The sequence below is a fragment of the Antennarius striatus genome, chromosome 21 (genome assembly GCF_040054535.1).
Source record: "Antennarius striatus isolate MH-2024 chromosome 21, ASM4005453v1, whole genome shotgun sequence".
Lineage (NCBI taxonomy): Eukaryota > Metazoa > Chordata > Actinopteri > Lophiiformes > Antennariidae > Antennarius > Antennarius striatus.
In genome coordinates, this window is record NC_090796.1 from 6,313,028 (window position 1) to 6,334,095 (window position 21,068).

Below are 21,068 nucleotides of genomic sequence, written 5' to 3' on the forward strand. Positions count from 1 at the left end.
ATTTTTGTAATCTGGTGAATATAGCACCTGAATAGCATGAGAAAAACATTTATTCTACATTTTACAGTGTCAGTCACTGCCTAAAAGACACAGCTCAGGGAAAAGCTAATCCCTGAAGCAATAAGAGCAAAAATCTCCTGCTGCAGTATTTGTGCTATACTGGTAGTAAATGAGTTTTGAGTGGTCATGAAATTAGTCACTTATGAGTCACTGTTGTAAATAAGGACATGAAGCTGTGCCACTGATGAACGTCAACAAATGCAACCTCATTTCAATGTTCCACACACTGGTCACAAGCCAAGTGTGTGTGTGTGTGTGTGTGTAGTAGTGGTGGTGGTGGTGGTTCCACCCAAGTGTGCTCCGGTCCATCGTGAGTGTGTTACTGCTCTCATTTGAGGAAGGTGATGTTAGTGCTTGATTCAGCTTGTAGGTCACTTCTAGCTTTGTGAAGCACAAAAAGTGATGGATAGAATAATCACTCCCTTTAATTGCTGCCTGATCTGAACGGCTAATCCCCTCCTGAACATTAAATCCACTAAATTATTTTACATTGTTAAATCTCCAGTACGTATCTTCACATCACGTTGAAGCAGCTGGATGTTTTCTACCTGATAAATGTCAAACAAGACAGGTCATTCTAACTCAGTCCATTAAAACAATAGGAACAATGCTTGCGTGTGTGTGTGTGTGTGTGTGTGTGTGTGTGTGTGTAATTTATACCACTGCCAAAAGGAAGCCGTCCACATCCTGAATGGGTTTACAACCAATTTTCCGGTTAATGGAAATTGAGCATTCTGTACATCATCACCATTCTTTACCAGCACGGTACAAAATACAACGCATCTCCCCTAAATATGGTGGGGTGACTTGAATGAAAGCTTGGAGACTGCTTAGTGAAGCACTGAAGGTGAAATAAGCATCAGATGAGCAGAACAGATGCACAAAGGGCCACAGATGCTCAGGAGATGGAATTCTCAGTATGTTTTCATCCATTTATGGATACAATTCATATGCAGAGCATAATGTGAGCACTGATGCGTACTCGCCATCTAAGCCACATGCAGGCTGGAGAGCACATATACTGTATGCATTTAAATGACCCAATATACACCTACTGTATTTGTGCATGCATGCATGAATCAATGACTGCATGTTTACGTACAGCGAGGCTAAAAAGCTCGCTGCAATACCGACAGAGTGACACAGAGCCGCTGGTCGTCTAGTACTGGACAAACTGACCTTTATTGTTCAGCCCCTCTTTGCAGTGGCACTTACATATAAGGCCTGAATGCTGACTAAGGCATTGACAGAAGTGTATGCTAGTACAAACAATATCTAATGCAAGTAATCTCTCTGATTATCAGAGTGAAAAGACAGGATCCATTCATTCAGCAGCAGGTGGATTCTCAGGGAACGACTTGCTTGATGTTTGTGATCATGGCATGAAAAATTCTCAACATAAAGACAGAGGAGCCAACATGCATGGCCAGCAGGATTCCTCCATCTAGTTCTGTCTACAATCAATGAAACGCTTGACGCTTCAATTATCAACAGCACCTGAGATATTCTTAGAATTTGTAGCTCCGTTCCAGAGGAAAGATCCTTTTGGCTTTAGGCAAATTAAATATTTTAAACTGTGCATCGTTTACAATCCTTCCCTTCTTTGTGCATCAACACCCAAACCCCCATTTGAATGAAACAAGTCTATTTTCATGTGCTCACGAGCCAATCAAAATACAGTGCATACAATCACCATGAACCTCACCCCGCCGTGATACTAGTGGTCAGAAACTGCAGTTTGCATAATAGCTGTACACATAAAATATGCATATTTGTGGAGTTAAACAGGGGTTTCAGAGACACGCTCACCCCCACCGTCGATGTGAAATCGAATGCTTAAAAAAGGTTGCTGCAATAATGGACTACCATGTTGCTCGGCAGGAAAGCATATAGTATGAGAGCGGAGGATCATTTTCCAAATGCATTTCACTTAAAATATCATCATTGTTCATAGCTGAGATACTTTAAACAAACAAAAACAAACAAAACTGTCAGATTGAGGAAAAGGAATGTCATGTGAAATTATTTCTTGATTGTTTTTCTTTATTTCCCATGTTATTGGTCACTTCAAAGATGCTGACCAAAAAAAATATCTAAATGCTGTCTAACAGCATTCCTGTGAGAATTTCCTGACAACCCCAAGTTGTGTTTACCACGATTGGGATCCTTGAGAGGGTCACTTTTGAGAAAGAACAACATCTTAATTAAAACCCACAAGCCTTGTTTGTACTCCTCCCCTTGCAACCAGTGAACAGTGTTTACCATTTTGCTGGCCGACCCTTTGATTTGAGTTTCCATAAAGCCTTCCAACACGACCGCTTCTCGTTTGAACACAGTCTCAGACTACTCTTGGGTAAAGCATACATATGCATGAGCTTCTGTTTTACACACACTTGATGCTAAGCAGTCCTTCATCCGCACTCAAACAAGCAGCTTTTCTTCAAGTGTTTAGTCATCGTTAAAACATTCATTTGCACCATAATGCTGCATTAAATCCTGAAAAGACACATTAGTTTATGTGTAGACGCTGAGGTCAGCATCATCAGCTGATGTTACAGGAATACCATCATTTACTTTGGGAAGCAAACTTATTCAAGCCCCATTATCTATTAAGTTTGTTGGTAAATATTTTATTCATCAGTTGTTTGAAATAATCAAGTTGAACAAGAATAGTTAAAATCTAAAAAGGAATCTTTGTGTTTCAATCTCTTCAAATCCCACCAGAGATTTTTTTTCAATGACTTGATGGACTTTGATGAATGATTGGGATTGTTTTTCAGAACATCTAGCCTCGCCTTTCTCATAGATGGTAAAATGTTGTATTTAGGATTTCCTTGATGGAATCCATCTATCCTTCTGCACGCTGCACGTTTGCAGTGTTTCAGGAAGCGAAGCAGCTTCAGAGCATGACTGATCCACCACCATGCCTCACTGGAGGGCGTTCACCTCAGCATCTGCTTCATTCTTCATTCTTCCATAAACTCCAAAAAGTCTGTTTTTAACATAAAATCTCCAATTCCCCAGACTTTATTGAGGTGGTTTTCTGGTGTGTTCGGTTCAGTTCAAAACAGTAAGCTTTATGCAAAGTTAGGTCTTAACAGAAGGAAACACTGGCACTCTAAACCAACTCTATGAAGGTTGTTTTTACATTGGATTTCCAAATGTCTCTTAGCGCTGATATTCTGAAGGTTGAATAATTCAGACTGCAGCAGTGAAGTTGTTTGTGTTGAATTTCAATCCGTTTCATTGAGCTGTTGAAACTGTTCTTGTTTCATTTGGTTACAGCAAACAACGCATAAACATAGAATTTGTCAGCAAACCTAATATAATACTCCTTTCTTATAATGAAACCTTTTGATTTGATTTTGATATATTCGCCTCAATTTTGTTCCATTCCACCAGAATGTGAATATTAGTGTCGATCCAAATTTACTGACTCATGTGGGTTCGATCCCTAAAAACTAAAACAATCTCACTGCACTGACTCAGGACTCTGTCAGACATTAGGAGAGGGGTGTTACATTTCTTTTTAGAAGTCAAGGGGAGGGGTTTGGGTCATTTTTCTTCAAAGAATGAAAGACGTGCTCCAACCCCAAACATGTTCATAGTCTCTAAAAGAATTTGCTCTTTATCAGTGGTTTTTAACCCTAATCCTTTAACAAGATTATGTGAAATTAAAATGACTGATATTGGATGATAACTGCCTCCCCGGTAAGATAAGTTATTCTATCTGTAATAAACAAACCATTATTACAACAGAAGTATGAAGGAGGAATGCTCATTGTCCGGTGATCCATACCAGCAACTGTGAATCCCCATGGTGTAGAAAGTAATGGCACAATAATGCTGACATATTAGCAGAAAAAACAATTTTCATTAGCCGAGAGAATTCTTTAATCTACCCCCGTTATCTTCTCTCAATACATCCTCCCCTCCCAACCCAGAGCAGGAAAGCAGCTACAAAACACTGCAGGCACTGCGACCTTGATGCACTAAAAAACCGAGCAGAGTAAGAAAAGAAGTTCTAATGATCTCCTTGTGTTTGAGATTCTTGACAGCTGTCCAAGCTAGAATGTGCAGAGTCTCTCTAGGTGAGGTAGGAGGTGCTGTATGATTGTGTCAATCGATAGCCGGCCTCCGGGGACTCATTTCTCCTTTACTGATACAGGTAATGAACAGAAACATGTACACATCTGGTCCAGAGGCCACGTCCATGAATCCATCTCACTCCTCCACTCAGGCTCCTTGTCTCACACACTGTGAGCACCTGTGTCTCAGTCCAGCGTGGACACAGGAACAACACCCTCGTCTGAGACGACTGGCCGATCGGTGGTTCCTGGGTTAAAGGTCTCCACTCTGGGGTTCCGGTCGGGCCTCCTGGGTGCGGCTGCGGCCCAGTCGGGGAAAGCGGGATGAGGTTTTAGACCGGGGCGTCTTTGCTCCAGCGTCGTTTGCCTGTGGTGTGTCTCTGGATGACAGGAAACAGCAGGGAGATGATAAGAGCCCTGGGCGTTGAATGAACATCTGTCTGTGTAATATTTAAAAGGATGCTGCATCTGGGGAATAACATCCAACATTTCCCTTCTGCCCCTGTGCAAAACAGCCGGCAGAGAAGTTTAAATACATAGAATAATACACACGTCACCATTAAAAACAGTTTACCTTTGTAGGTAGTAAGTTATAACCTTTTCATACAGCTAAAAACCTGATGAATCATGGCCTCAGTTCAAATCACACAAATGGTTATTACAGTCAGTCTCTTTACAGTCATGTTTAGGTTTCTGACTCCTCTGGAGGAAATCTTGATGAGGGTGATGAGTGTGAACGAGAGCAACCGACAGCAGGAAATGAAAAGCAGGAAACAAATGCATGGAAAACACTCTTTTAAATAAAGTACTTAAAGTATTTTTAATTTATTCATTCTCCCCAAATTCACGTCTTATCACCCACTGCTTCTGATTGTTGTGATTCTGTGATGGGGTGATTGGTTCAAGGGGTGTTTTCTGACAAGAGGAGTGCTATTAGCAGTTTGATTCCAACTTAGACAACACATCCATCCATCCAAAAACTGACTGTGGATGAATGGTGGGGTACACCCCAGACATGTCGCCACATGTATTATGGAGCTACACAACACATGTAGAGAATTAATACAGTTATGGCTGTGAGGTACCCTGACTGAGTGTCACTGTGGGCCATATACTTGTGCCTAGCATCCATCTAGTAACCGTGGTTACTGAATCACAGTTACACTCTGAAGCTCAAGCATGTGAGTATTTCAGTGTGTCATTGGATGAGTGTTATGACTTCACATATATTTGTTTTTCTATTCCTTTATTTCTTGTGTAATAATAATCTATCATGTCTTGTTTGAATTCCTCGGGTCCTGGACGAAAAGTTCAACTTCTTACAAAGATCAGTTTCTGTACAAAGCAGCCGGCTGCTTCACAAAGATCAAAAACTGACAGCTTATGTTTGTGAATGAGGGAACACAATGGTCACTGTTAAAAATGACTGACCTGTGGTTTTAGGACTACGGGAGTCAATTATTGCTATGTCGTTATTATGTGTGACATTTACAGTAAATCTGACTGGGCAGACGTGTGTGTGTGTGTGTGTGTGTGTGTGTGTGTGTGTGTGTGTGTGTGTGTGAGCGAGTGATTGAGAATGTTCATGTGAGTCCATCCATATGATCTGGCTCTTTGCAAGAACACGGTAAATAAATGTGGTTTTTGTTCTCTTACTGGTTGGCTGCCGCTGTGTTAATATGTGAGACAACACGGCCTAAAAAAGCATCACAGTAAGAGAAAAGGAGGGTTTGTCATGTTAAAACAGGCAGGAGAGACATGGAGCAGACAGCAAGATTGCATTACTATAAGCACATGTTTAGAATCTAAATCTGGCTGAAAAATATATGGCTGCAAAGTGTTGTTGTCACATGGACCAAAAGCCATTGAGAGACAGGTCGACTGGCCAATAAAAGAACAGCATGAACATCGCTGACATAAGGAGTCAAGATTGCTTTCCTTTGGCACATTTAGCAGCAACTTCAGTTCAACTTATTGCCGTTAAATTACGGCACCATAGAAGTTCACACAAGGACAGTCAGGCAATTTGAATTTAACCAAGGTTGACCAAACAGTGATACGATGGGGAGTTGCTAAAAATCAGCAAAAATCATACTAAATTGGGGGCGGCATGCTGAGTTGGAACTGCAAGCTATCTCATTTATTCAAATAAATCTAGGTGAAGTAGCTAAATGTGCTACATTAACTAGGATTATGGATTTTTTTCTCTGACTCTCAGCATGTGCTTGCCCCCCTATTTGGCCTGATATTGAACTGTGCAGGATAACAACTCCCCAAGTCAGCCTTACAAGATATTGATATTTTGATTGTAAAATAGTATAGTTAGAATAAATGGGTACAGAAACACAAGTATGTGTGAAATAACTTGTTTAACAGAAAAGGGTTGGGTGCAGAGATTCTGAGTGATAAACCACTGAAACACACCTCAGACTGAACAGCTCAAACTTCTGCAACCTGGTGAACCTTAGAAACTACGACACTCAGAGGAAAACAAAGTATAATAGTTAAAGATAGTTGGACTCAACCGTTATGTTTTAATCATCTTATAGACTTAGTAAAGACAGAATCATTGTTTACTTGGAGTGAAAACAACATTGTTTCCTCTGTTGTGTTCCTACAGAGAAACAGAGCAGACCTTTCAAACCCAACCCACATCTGCGTGAACAAGCACAGGTGATAGGTCTCAATTAAAGGTTACATCCCTGCCACAGTCCGCTCTGAACAGCGAGACGGAGCTCTGCAGCATTTCACTGTATGTAGTTTGTGCTCTGAGCAAACCGCAAGTTTTGAGCTGAAGCTGCACACAAAGTAGGGTCAAATCTCAGGAGTTGTGCGACTAAAGTTCAGCTCCGGACAGGTGAGGAAAAACCTTCAGTGTGAGTGTCTGAAGAAGTCAGTGTTGAGGGCCATAAAACATGTCAAACCGATAAATATTAACCATGCTCAACATGTTAAAATATTAAATGTTAGCATGCTAACACCTAGAGCATCCATGGTCATTCAGACGTAAACCAAAGTCAAGCTGATCTTACTGATCATGTGATGTGTTTTGCAAAGAGAATGGGACAAATTCATCCTATTGCTGGTGAGAGCATTTTACAGTTCAGGCAGGATCAAAATCAATAGACCAACAAGAACCAGTGCAGACAGAGACTAACATCCTGCGACACCCCTGAATTAAAAAATTTACCCTGATCTACTTGCATACGTCAAAGATCAAAGCTAGTGCTCTGTCCTACCTTCATAGATCAAAACAGTAGCTTTGATCTACGGTCTTACTCACATTGGCCTTCTCCCTCGTCTTTCTATCTTATCTAGATCCTGAATGTATGAAAGTTAAATTTTGATCTTAGCCTAGTTTTCTCAAGGTCAAGGTCATCGTCTCATTTTTATCCCCTTTGCTGCCCGAGTAACGTGCTTTTCGTGTGCTTTTTTTCTGTCCGCAACGGTTGCAAAGATATTTGGCGGACTGACGGACGGACAAACGGAGTAACACACCAACACTGACAATTACAATACATCACCACTTTGAAGCGTGATGTCACGAGCTGGTAGTAACTTCCTGTGAGTCAGATGACTCTCTACTCACATGAGTCGTTCAACTTGTGTCATTAGATACTTTATTAATCCCAGCTTGACAGAACAATTCTAACTCAATGTTCACTTGACTTATTTTAATTCAACAATTAAAAATGGTTGTTAGACTAAACGTTCAATCCTGACATCACATTTTCATATATTTTTCATGCTAACTTTATAAGCTAATATGAAGACTTCCAATACTGCTGAAGAGGATGTGAAAAGATAGTGTACAATATAAAGGATATTATTCCTCCACAGAGCAGTTATTTGATCCTCTTAGAACATGTCGTCTTACCTTAGAATCTAATCTGTGAAAGATCAATCTGATGAAATAGCAAAGTCTGCTATAAAAAAAAAAACCCGAGCGAGATCTAATAGGAACATTTGATGTCAGGGCCTTTGTCAAAGTACTGCTAAGTTAAATCAAAGCAGTGGGAACTCTTCCAGACAAGTTTCTGCCAACTCACATCAGTCTGAGCAGCTAATTATGACAAAATCCCACCAGAGGATCGGGGCATAATGCAGCTCTTCAGTGCATCAACTTCAAGTTAAAAGTAAAGTCGGAACTTCTTTTGAGGCTTTGAACACGAAAATTGTCACTGAGAATAACATAAGAACTCATGACACTGCATCTACTGACACACTGCGTCATGAAGAAGCTTTAAGATCCATCTGGTCATTCAGCTCCAAGCATCCCAGGAGGAGGTTGACCTCTCGTCGAATCTATCGTCCCCTCTTTTTTTATTTTCCTCCTCTGACCTCAGACGGCTTTCCTTTCTTTCTGTCCTGTGCCGTCTCCTTCCATTCATCCTTCTCACTAATCTGCTTCCTGCCGTTGTCTTTCCCCACCGACTTCAATTTCTCCAGGGACACCAGAAAATCTGTCACTTTGCATTTGAGTCTCTCTATACCGCCACACGTCTCACCGTTACATTACAATGACCAGTGGATAATTAGCTGCACTGTAGTGTTGAGTCTGTGCATAGTAACAGTTATAGGTTTGGACATACTTCAACTCACATGATGTCAACAAGAAGCTTCTAAAGCTGTAAAAACATGTTTTGGAATATAATAAGTTGTATAAAGGCCCCATCTCTTCAGTGAATTATGAAATGTCCCAATTAGTTCATCCTTTGTTACAGTCTCCTCAAATAAAAACAGTACAAAGATAATGCATCTCACGATTTACGTGCTTTTGGGAGAAATTGAAGATATTTCGTGAATTTATTGTATCTGTTTCCTTGTTCAGTCAGTCGTGATTGTTATATAATAATGGTGTCCATTTAAAGCTAAACGGTTTTCTTGTTTCTCTTCGCATCCCTTCCATGTTCCTCCCATCAGGTTAATGAGGAGACAAATCTGGCTTTCATCCTCCGCTGAAGATATTAGACCAGCGCAAGTTTGAATATGTCAACGTAAGAGGTAGTTATGGAGTCCAGATTCGACAGTCATAACATATCAACCTAATAAAAATGATAATGGCGTTAGCAGGACAAAAGAACCGCACGCCTTCACACACATCGGATATGGAATCGGATATGCTGATTGGTGTTGATCCGGCGTCGCAGCGATTCCATTTCGTCCCAGTGACGAGAAACCCAGCGTCGACACCGATAACAGCAGGACAAGACAGACCTGCATATGCAAGTAAACACCGTCTATGATCAACTTCCTGTCAGCCCTTCTTCCAAAAGACAGGTTTACAAGCTCTGAGCCATATGTTATGCTCCTAATGGTACAGTGTAGATGTGTGGAGGTGAAGAACAGATCGTTTCTCTGTTGCACCATCTCATCTCTAATGCTAACTGCTTCCGAGGTGAATTTTAGGTCAGCTTTCCAGATCACTAACTAGAAGACAATTTAGCCAGTCTCGCTTGTTATTTAGCTGTTTATTTAATAATTTTTTTCCATGCCTTAAAAAAAAAACATCAATACTGAAATATTAAGAGACAATATTTGCGTCCAAGATATTTGACAAAAAATGAGTGAAGTAAAATGACTGAAAATCCCTCATGTTCCCCCACAATAAAGTTGCACATCAAACATTCTGTTCATGTGCATTATCGCATGCAACAGGAAGAACACATGCTGACTGGCAGGAACACACACTTTCATCTTCTCTACTGATGACCTTCAGCCACAGATGTCCTCCTCTACTGTCATCCACTTTTTGAGAAACCAAAGGAAATATCTGTTTTTTTAAAAATTGTTTGATGTGCCTCATGTGAAGCTGCAGGTCGGTGGCAAAACAACACCGGTACTTTAACAGTACCTGCTGTTTTTTTACTGTAATGGTCATCCTGCGGACAGGGAATGCTCTCTTGGAAAACTAATAAATAACTCACAAGGTGAAAAGGAATGTAAAAAAAAAAGGCACCTGTGCTGTTATCCCAATCACTCCACAGAGGAAAGATTACGCTCAGACAGTGTGACAGATCACACCGTCTGACTGGTCACAGAAAATTGATGTGAGTGTTGACAGGAAGTGACTGGAACTTTTCATTGCCAAATACAGCTTTGTAGGTATGTGGGCACCCAAGGCATCAAGGATTTTTTGCAGTTAGTAGTCTTGAGTTGTGTGTTTGGGAGAGAAGTTGTGTTTATGTGTGACTGGGTGCATCTCAGTGAAACCAGGGAGACAGTGAAGTTTGTTTACAAGGGTTTTAGTATTTTCTGTGACATTAATCCCCCCTGTCTGCATCCTGTAACATCGACTACCGGTGCAGCATCGGCAGCTGTGCTTTTGAACATCATGTAAACTAAATTTGAATAATGCATACAAACAACTGACAGAGACACTATTTTGTTTCAAGGCATTTTACCGTCCAGGGGGATTCCTGCATAAGTAAATAGCAGATCTATGTATTTAAAGACACTTAGGATAATTAGGATACAGCATATCTGGGTTTGCTGTACACAAACACAAATATGTCTATCTGATGACTACATGAAGACATGATAATGAAAATAACTTGAAACTTTCCATTTCCTAGCACCTGTCATTTTCACATCCTACACTGTTCCTGATAATAAACCTCCACCCAAAATGTTTGAAATGGTGCACCAACCATTTACAGGCAATCCCTGAAACTTCACACATTTTTGGAGGTAAAGTGACGGTAATAATCCCCCATTGCTTTTTTTCCCTGCTTCTGATTCCTCTCTTCTGATTTCTAAAACGTAACACAAATCTTTCACTGATGGGAACATGCCTGTATGTGTCACTTACAGACAGAAAGGCAGCAGAGAGAGGAGGGTCTCTTTGGTGGGGTGGGCTGTGAACTCTGGCAGTGTCTGAATCAATTTGTTCATCACCGTGCGAAGGTAGCCCTGCAGCTGCTTCCTTCGTTCCTCCACAAATTTGGCATCCTGCAGACAGAGAGTGGGAAACGGAAAAGAGAGACAACATCAGGATGGTTACATACCTGTTGAACCATTACCCATGTTGTTGAACCTGTCCCCTTTAGGAGGTTTTATGGCCTATTTTGGTTCATTCTGTGTTCACATCTGTAGATTAAGAAAAAAAACCCAAACAATCCATGATTTTTAACTTTCCAAACATTTGTGAATTCCTGAACATTCACTCGCCACAAACAACAAATTTTGCATATTGTGCATTTTTTGGACTTTAAATTTACAATATCATAAATACGTAATGAATGCAATGGACGAACACAGAAGATATCTACTCAAAGTGAGGGTGAGGTTTGTAACTGCTACTGCAAGGGAAACAACACAACATTCTGTGTGACGAAGGAGGTCAGAGACGGTGACCGAACACACATGTGCAGACACACAACTTAAATGTAATCATTCATTCTCATACATTCTATGTAACAAATCCTGGAGTGATTTATCACATTTCCGTGCCTCAATCTCAATCTACAGAGGTGTCCAAACGTCAAACATTCATTAAGGGGACAGGCATCCAAATTCCATATCTCCAATGACAGGGAATACTCCACAGCTGTCAGTGTTGTGTTGCTGATGTCAATGTCATTTTAGAACTCCCACACTGAGCGACTCTGGAAAAGAGCCACTGAGGCACGCTGCCACGCTAGCTTGGCTAATCTGTGTGCAGCAACGTTCAGAACAAAGGCTGGAGTGGAAGTGGGCCGATCCAAGGGCCATCACTTTTTCTGAAACTGCTGCTTCTCTACTGACTCAAATTGTGATGTTCTGAAACACAAAAACTCATTTCCATGGGAAATTTTAATTCTGAAAAAGGCTTGCTTATGACAGTATATGAATATCATGATAGTTTATCACACTTCTACATCGCCAGACAGAGACCTTTAATAGATTTTATACATTTTGATGGTTTTTTTGCTAGTATTTTGGATGATATCACTATAAAGACATTCATTTCAAATCTCCTCCTCTATATAATTCTTGCGCTCAAGGTACTATATATCTGACATCTTACACACCCATACACCCACACACACACACACACACACACACACACACACACACACACACACCACACACACACACACACACACACACACACACACACACACACACACACACACACACACACACTCACTGTATTTCTTCTCATTACACCTACTTCCATCAGTATACAGTGCCCACTTTATGTCATCCTTTGTTTGTCTTATGCTTGAGTTGAACTTTTTCCTTATCATAACCCTGATGTCATACAGCAGAGAAAAGTCTCATAGTGTTGTATAATCTTTTTAACCAAAACAATTCGAGTGGAGAGGTGCCAGTTCACGTCCTGAGCACCATCATATCATTTCATTTACAGTATTTCATTTCATCGATAGCAGCATCAGTGTTAGACCAAATTTACATGTAGCAGAATCCAACACTTTGGCTAATGTTGTACTCTCCTGTCCTTAGTTTGTGTAGATGACTGTTTATTATGAGCAGAATAGAGCTTGAATCCTTCAACAAATGCATATCTAATTTACAGAGGCTCATCAGCTGCCTTTTGCTACAGATTTATTAGTTATATACTCCCAATTTACCACTAAGAATCAACCGAATAAATCAGTGGGTAATGATGCAGGTACGGAGGACACTGGGATAAGAGGTTCCATGTTGCACCAAGTGATGGATAAATATGTTCATTTATGGGAGCAGGAGTGGATAAGTACATTCTGCTGCACGCAGGTTAAAATAGACGCCGCACCACCGGATAAATCTGATGTGTCAGATTAGGCTGTGCATGCCAGTGTGGGTTTCAAGCTATGTCAACACAATAAGAGACACCCTGACTGCTTTCATGGATGTCAGTGCAGTAATAACATTAATGGACGTCCTGACAGATTCATCCTCTTGTGGAGACAGAGGGGAGGGCTGAAGAGGCCAGGAGCTGTCTCTTGTTTGTAGAGAGGAATGAGAGGACCAAGCTCAAACTATTGTGGCATACTGATGCAGGTGCAAGGCTGATTCTGTCCTCTCACATATTACTTCCATCCAGCTATATCTTTTCTCTAGATTCCTCCCCTCACTGTCATTCTGTGCCGGCACAGCCACCAGCCTTTGTGATGTCATTTCCATACACCGTCTCTTCCGGTGGTGTGCATAAAGTCGATGTGGGATCACTAAATGTTCATGTCATGACATAGAGAGAAAATGGATAAATAAAGGTGCGGACAAGAAGACCAGCCACAGTAAACACACACACACACACACACACACACACACACACAAACACACACACACACACGACATCTAAATGTCACTGACAAACAGGAGAAGGGAACCTTCAATGAAAGTGAAGCGTGAAGTAGTCAGCAGGGTCTCCACAACTGCTCACTGAAATAAATGTTGCCTGGCAACTACAAAACACCCTCAGATGTAAAAAGTGATTACACATTGAAGCATCAATCACTTTTTTTTGCTGCAGTAACAGAAAATCATTGCAATTGACTGAGACATCGACGTTGCTTGAAATTCTACAATGAAAGTAAAATTCTTGTTTTGGCCTTTAAGCTGGTCTTTTTTACTAAAAGGGGGCGGGAGACAGAGATGGAGGAATCAGAGATGCTGCGTAATGGAGACCAGACTTTATGGCTGCATGAGAAGGAAAAAAACAAAACAACTGCAAGTAAATGTATGTGAATCCCTTTTTTTGTTTGGTGGGTATTCTCCCGGAATCGATTCTTAACAGCATAAATGGGGTCAAAATAAAACTTAAAAAAGAAACTGAATCTCCCTGGTCATCATTATATAAAGAATAGAAGCACTGATTTCCACCTGGAGGAAACTTGAAGGGAATCAGAGAGGACAGCGTTGGTTTAACCAAACAACATGATGCTATCCGCCGTCGGCCCTCACTGGACCAGGGCGAGGATGAACGGGCTGTTCTCTAAGTGCCGCGGGTCCACGCCATGCATAAAACATCACAATCAATTCATGAATGCTCAAAGAAGACCTTCACAATGTCTCCTTGTCATAATTAAAAGGCTTAAACATGTATATTGCATAATACGTGAACACAACATACCAAGGCTGGTTAATAATTCACTTTGTAGTTACTGATTAATTAATCAGGGCAGCCTCTATCTCTGTCTATGTGCAAATGGGCCAATGATGAAAACTGTAGCTGTGTCAGTAAAGTTTTTCAGAGCTCTATATACAGTATATCGTAATTCAAATGAAGTCCTACAGAATTATCTTACAGTTCTAAATCAGCCGCTGCGAAACACCTCAGTGAATCTGAATGCATTGATTTGATCAGTTTTGATCGCTGTTCAGGATTACAGGTTGTGTTCAGGTTGGACCTGAACACAGACGCACACTTGGTCAGCTCGGTCCAAACAGAAAACATGGAAGCAGCTCTGGGGCTTAGTGGGGAGGCATTTGCAGGCAGATATTTGCATGGACGGCTGACAAATTATTAAAGTCAGCAACTGCTGATGTAAGAGAATAAAACTACCGCTACATCTTCTTCACTGTGTTATACGACTACTGAGAGTGGGAAAAGTGAGTAATGCTGCAGAAATAAGAATGAAATAAAGTAACATTGGTTTCACTTGGAGCCCTGAAAGCAAAACAACAGAAAGATAAACGCTGGAGAAAAAAATGAAGCAAGTGCTATCAAAGCCTGAAGCGAGAGAGAAATTGATACTGAGGGAGGTGAACGAGAAAGAATGACGCCTTTGGATAAAAGCCATAAAATGTGGCTGAGGTGTGGCCAGTGAGAAAAGCTGACAGCTGGACTCTGGGGTCTGACAACAACATGACTTTAATGTAATCCTTCTGCCTCCTCTCTGTCTGTGTGTTAACATCAGGAGAGATTTGACAGGCGCGACTTGGGAACAGTTAGCCTGTATGCCTGGTCAAACCCCTGACAAATCAGCTGGCTAAGAGCTGTGTGTGTGTGTGTGTGTGTGTGTGTGTGTGTGTGTGTGTGTGTGTGTGTGTGTGTGTGTGTGTGTGTGTGTGTGTGTGTGTGTGTGTGTGTGTGTGTGTGTGTGTGTGTGTGTGTGTGTGTGTGTGTGTGTGTGTGTGTGTGTGTGTGTGTGTGTGTATGAGTTGTCTGGTTACACAGCTGGACAGCCTCGCCTAGAGCATGTGGAGACCCAGAAAGAGTCATAACCTCATTAGCAGGACTCAGACACACAGATGCACATGAAGAGGCAGGGTTCGAGTCACCGGGGTCAGAGGTCAACTCTGCCACAGACTGTTGTGACATAAATCAATTTTTATCTAAAAGGAATAATTAAAATAAATTGACTGTCTCAGTAGTATTTACATGCCTGCTGCTGATATAATGACAGCTTAAGGTGTTCTGCTTTCCGACAAACAAACTACGAAATGTCGATTAAAGTTGTACGACACAAAGCTGCTGTGTTGTCGTGTCTCTTTTTTTTTTACACTTCCACAGGCGTCTTTCTGTTGATCCTGTTTACCATTATATTTTATATTTTAGCTACACAGCAGAAATATAATCCTTCAGGTCACAATTCTGAACAATATTTTTATTTTCTCAGTGTAATAATAATAATAATAATAATAATAATAATAATAATAATAATAATACAATAGTATGTGATAATAACTTGGATTGTTTGTTTTTATTGCTATGATTACTATTAGTATCATTGTTGATTCCATTCCAATCATGTCTCGAAGAAGACTCAGTGTGGGCGGAAAACCGGTTGCTGCTTTCTTTTTTATAATTACTGTATAATTCATGAGAGCTAACACTTAAATATAACCTGAACCAGGTTTCATACAATAGAAATATACACATAAAAACATTTAAAAATAAACTGTATATTGAACACTGACATATTCACTTTTAATTATTCAATTGATTTTGTCACACTGTTCACCAGTGCCACCTGACACAAGAAAAAGCTCCTGTGAGAAAAGAACTGTATATCAAAGTTCAAAAAAGCAATTCAGCCCATTGGATCCTCTAGTCTCAGATTCTTACAAAAACAGTCTGTGCTCTCTCCAGAGCCAGAGTTTAACTCGTTGGTGCTGGGCTGCTGTAATGCTTTAAGGCTGAGGCCATCCTCCCTCTGTAGATATATAACGATGTGATTCTTAGATTAGATAATTATACAGTAATCAAAATATAATTATATTACATTCCACTCATACCCATAAATCCTACATAATAGGTTAACAGAAAAGAAGCTGATCTATATTAACATGAATCAATCAGTTAGAATTAAAAAGTCCAGTCTTTTTTTTTTTTTTTAGACTACGGCCTCTGCTGCACGATCTAATGTCAACTTAAAAGATTTTTATTCAGATAATATTTTAATGATATCTGATCATAATTCCAACATGTAACTGAGTACACAAGATGCCTGGACATCTAAGCACTCAGCACTCAAAAATTAACCCCCTGTTTTCCATTATAGTGTTTAATGCATGTTTATATGGAAGGTGCCATGGAAGTATGGCAACTTGTCTACTTCCACCTACAACCCTGGATTTGTCTGTAGCAATTGGATCCAACTTGTGTGTGTGTGTATATAAATATATACATATATATGAAAGGAAAAATGGATTTGGCATCTTCTGAAATGTGGCCGATTCCAAACTGGCTAATGTAAGGTGTCAATGTAAACTCAAACAGTGACAGGATAAACATGGGTGATTTCAAGGAACTTCATATCCGCTCCAGTTCACCACTTCAGCTCAAGCCAGGAACAAGTTCTCCTTCAATATCTGCCAGCATGTTTTGTGTCCCTACAGCTGCTGGCATGCAAAGTATTATGCAGCGCAGCAACTACCAGCAGTGACTACAAAGTCTACAATCACAACAATAGCAAATAAATAAAGCAAATATTCATTCACGATAATATCATTCAAACATCCAAATTCAAGGTTATGGGTCTAAAACATCACAACAACACGGGCACACTTGGCCACATACATATGTTGAAATCCCTTTCTTATCATATATAACATGTGATTCCTGTTGAATGTTGCAGTTAAACCTACTTAATCACCTCTATGATTTACCTTCCCTTCCTGTGCTGTACTAAGGATAAGTCCTGACACTAACCAAGGCAGGAGATTAGCCAATCACAGGGCACCGGCATGCAAACTGCATGAGAAGTCAATCATGTGTCAGCATAGATTATCTCATAGGAGGTGTACGTGTGTGTGTGTGTGTGTGTGTGTGTGTGTGTGTGTGTGTGTGTGTGTGTGTTTGTGTATGTGTGTGTGTGTGTGTGTGTGTGTGTGTGTGTCGCATGTCATGGGAGTGTTCAAGAAGTTATTCTATAAGATGTATAAAGACTTAAATCCATAACAGAGCAGATGCACTTTGAGAACTACAGATGTTTTGAGTTGTCAATCATTTTAGCGTGTGCGTGTGTGTGTGTGTGTGTGTGTGTGTGTGTGTGTGTGTGTGTGTGTGTGTGTGTGTGTGTGTGAGTGTGTGAGTGTGTGAGTGTGTGTGTGTATTCAATACAGTTAATTATGGGTGGCTGTGCTCACATTCCCCTTGCTACCCAGTCTCTACTGATCTTTTGCGATTCATCCCTACAAAGGAAACCGTGGCGGAGCAGAGACTCACGGTGCTGTTAAAAGTCTTTTGAAGACCTCTCACTCTCACTACACCCAATGGAACCCTTTCCTAACATTAACTTTTCTCCATCATTAGCTTCACCAAATAGTGAGGAGCCCGGTGTGTGTGGGTGCGTGTGTGCATAAAAGTCTGCTTTAGATTTGCAAACTCGACGGAGAAATTGAGAGTGTACAAATATGCACGAACCCAGAGGAAAACAAAAACAGAGACAGATGGACTGGGAGAGAGAACGCAACATAGATATTTTATCAATATTGGTTTAAACCAATTGGCAAAATACTTTGAGGAGCTGTCATCCGACTATTTCTACACTTTCCAAGCTATAAACCAGTGTAAAATAATTTGCCTTAAATGTCCAGTAGATGATTTAGTTTAACCATTTATTCCATTTTGAGTCCATTTCAAACATGACTTGATGGATGGCAGCTAATTGTTAAAGCGTTGAAAACATAGCAACAAGGCAAACAACAATTTTTACAACTATGAGCATTATCGATTTCATTGTTTATTTCTTTCACTTTAAAAATACTTCAGCTACTGTCCATTTTAAAATGACAGCATTCTATGACAGCATTTTTTTGCTTCCATCACTCCAAAGCACTCGAGTTGCCAACAGTGATTGGACTGAAATAACAGGAATTGCAGAGCAGCAGGTCTGCTAATGACTAAGAAACTCACAGCGAACACAAAAGAATTTTAAAAAACACACATCTTCGATGCGGGAGACTCTCTGACTTATAAAAGCAGTCATACACAGAAACATGCAAAGCCCCTACTACCTTCTTGCTAACACACACACACACACACACACACACACACACACACACACACACACACACACACACACACACACACACACACACACACACACACACACACACACACACACACACACACACACACACAGTTGAACAGAGAGAAATTCTTGTTTTGCATGAATACACACAAATTATACACAGACACATGCTTCTCCAATCTGGTACTTATCGAGTCTTTAAGCCATAAAGCCGTCCACCTGCTCCCTCATTTTATTTCAGTCCGGTCCAGACGACTCCATCAGTTCTCTAAAACTTCTTCTGCTGGAGCAGCTTATTTTAAAAAGGTGAAAATATCATGAAATTTAAGTGATTTACCCGCTTGAAGAACTTCACAATATCCACTATTTTGGGGCACATTTTTGATTTCGTCAACCGAGACAAAGTTTTATCAAAAGTTCAAAAATTGTAGCATGCACACCTAATTAATGGGTGAAGTTGAAGGTCATGTTTGTTTGAATCTGCCAAACCACATCCGCATTAACCTCAAATCTGTTTGTTTTTTTTTGTCATGTATGTGAGATGCAAACATTTGCAACATACAGCTAATGAGACAATTGTCCAAACAGTAGACACGATGAAACCTCACAGGCAAATAATTGTACCAGTTTCATCATAATTGCAGTATGTAAGATGCAGTTTGCAAATTGTTTGCGACATGAAGTTGCTTCCTCTTGCCTCCTCACTACAAGTTTCACATGAAAACAGATGTGATAGCAGCACTAATGGGCATCCCAGTGTCCGTCTGGAAAATGGATCCAAAAATATGCTAGCAACCGTACTCTGTGTTTGAGGGTCATGATCCTCTGGTTGGTTGGGGGTGAAATAAGGCAGAGCGATAGATTTGGATTCTTTCTATGTAATCTTTGGTTTTATGATCAACATGAAAGGAAATAATATGAGGTGTGTAAGTATCTGTGTTGTTATTTCAAACAGCATGAGGGACCAAATCTTGTCTGCTACTGACTGAGAGATGCTGGAAACCCATAATTCACACAAATTTGTCAAGTAATGAGCTTTCCAAGAGCTTTCTGGGACTCACTGACAAGGCTGTCTGGGCCTTTGACTAATACTCGCTCTCATGAATCCATACAGTCATGCAAAAAAATCAAACACATACACACTTGCATGTCTTCAACTCCTGCAGCTAAACATCCAGACCACTTCTTAGAAATGAGAGCGCAGGGTTGTTAAAGGGTCGGAAGCAGACCACAACTGTCGGCTGTGGTAGCATCAATTCTAGTCAGAATTAAATTATTTCCAAGATCTTGGGAGGAAAGGGAAAAAAAACAGGGTGAAAACAGACGAGGGTAGAGAGGCAGAGGAATGTGATCTCCACTAATAACTAGAGAGTAAGAAAGCCATGGGGAGCTGAAGCGGAGATTGTCTCCTGGTGATGAAACCTGGGATTGGGAGTGTGTGTCAGCAAAATAAAAAAGAGATGAAACCTAAGAACCTTGATGACAGCTGTTTACACCAACTGAAACAGCTTTATTTGAGTTAATAGATTTTTATGATAACGAGTAACAATTATTATATTCATCCAGTGATCGTACAATTACACCTGAGCAGGATGGTCACAGCCTTTAAATTCCTTAACACACTGGAACTTTATTTTGAGAAAAGAGTCTAGTGCCATGTAGACTCAATCCAAAACCACAGCAGCAACATTACAACGAATATAATTTGACTGCTCTTAATATATAAGATGTCTAGACAAGAATCTCCTTTTGAAATATCTCAGCTAAAATAGTTAAGAAGACAACTGACGACAACATTTATAACCAACTCATGAAGGTAGAGGCAGCATGTTTAGCAAGATAGTAACGTGTGTTGTTCATGACAGATGCTATTTCATGTGTCAAACAAGATTTTTATTCATGTTGTGCTACTGTACAGCAGTGCGTAACAGACAGCTGGTAGTTACAGTCAGCTCACCTTGTTCCCTAAGGCTTTCTTAGGAGGGAAGTTGAAGGTGTCCACTTGTGGAAACTGGGCTCTCAGGTGATTGTGGAGCTCCCTAAACTCAGTGTAGCGCCTGTAGACATTCCACTCATTGTCCAGGATACGGATATACACCTGGGGAAAAGGTCAGACTATTTAAAATCACCATCATTATCGTGACCTTCAGCAGCATGTTTTTCAGTCAAGACGATAACCCTAACCCTCATGATATATGCAATACTGATCAATGCAGTTATTACAGTGAAACACAAAAACACATATTAAAATCATAAATAACACTGGTGAAAGAATGTCTTCCTCTCATCCATTCAAAATATGTTTTTTAACTTACATACCGTACGTAACGTATAACAGTCTGTCTGCGCCACCACCATTTCCATGCACCATTAGATGCTTTATTCAGACTCACAAAAATAGAGGCAGGACAGAGACAAAAAGATGAGCCCATTACAAAGAAGTGAGGGAGAAAAATAGTGGGAGATGGGTCCCATTTTCACAGGAAAAAAACCAAGAAGACAGAGAGACAAA

General features: G+C 40.4%; 1 protein-coding gene across 1 annotated transcript in view; it reads right to left on the reverse strand.

The window, feature by feature from the left end:
- Window positions 1-1,222: 1,222 nt before the first annotated feature.
- Window positions 1,223-21,068, reverse strand: part of snx29 (sorting nexin 29) — a 111,855-nt gene continuing 92,009 nt past the window's right edge. Inside the window, exons 19-21 of the mRNA XM_068306011.1 lie at window positions 20,514-20,654; window positions 10,960-11,099; window positions 1,223-4,528 (exon numbers count right to left, since the gene is read on the reverse strand). Coding sequence (XP_068162112.1) covers window positions 4,402-4,528; window positions 10,960-11,099; window positions 20,514-20,654 — 408 coding nt within the window. The 3' untranslated portion in view covers window positions 1,223-4,401. The remainder of the gene's footprint in view (window positions 4,529-10,959; window positions 11,100-20,513; window positions 20,655-21,068) is intronic.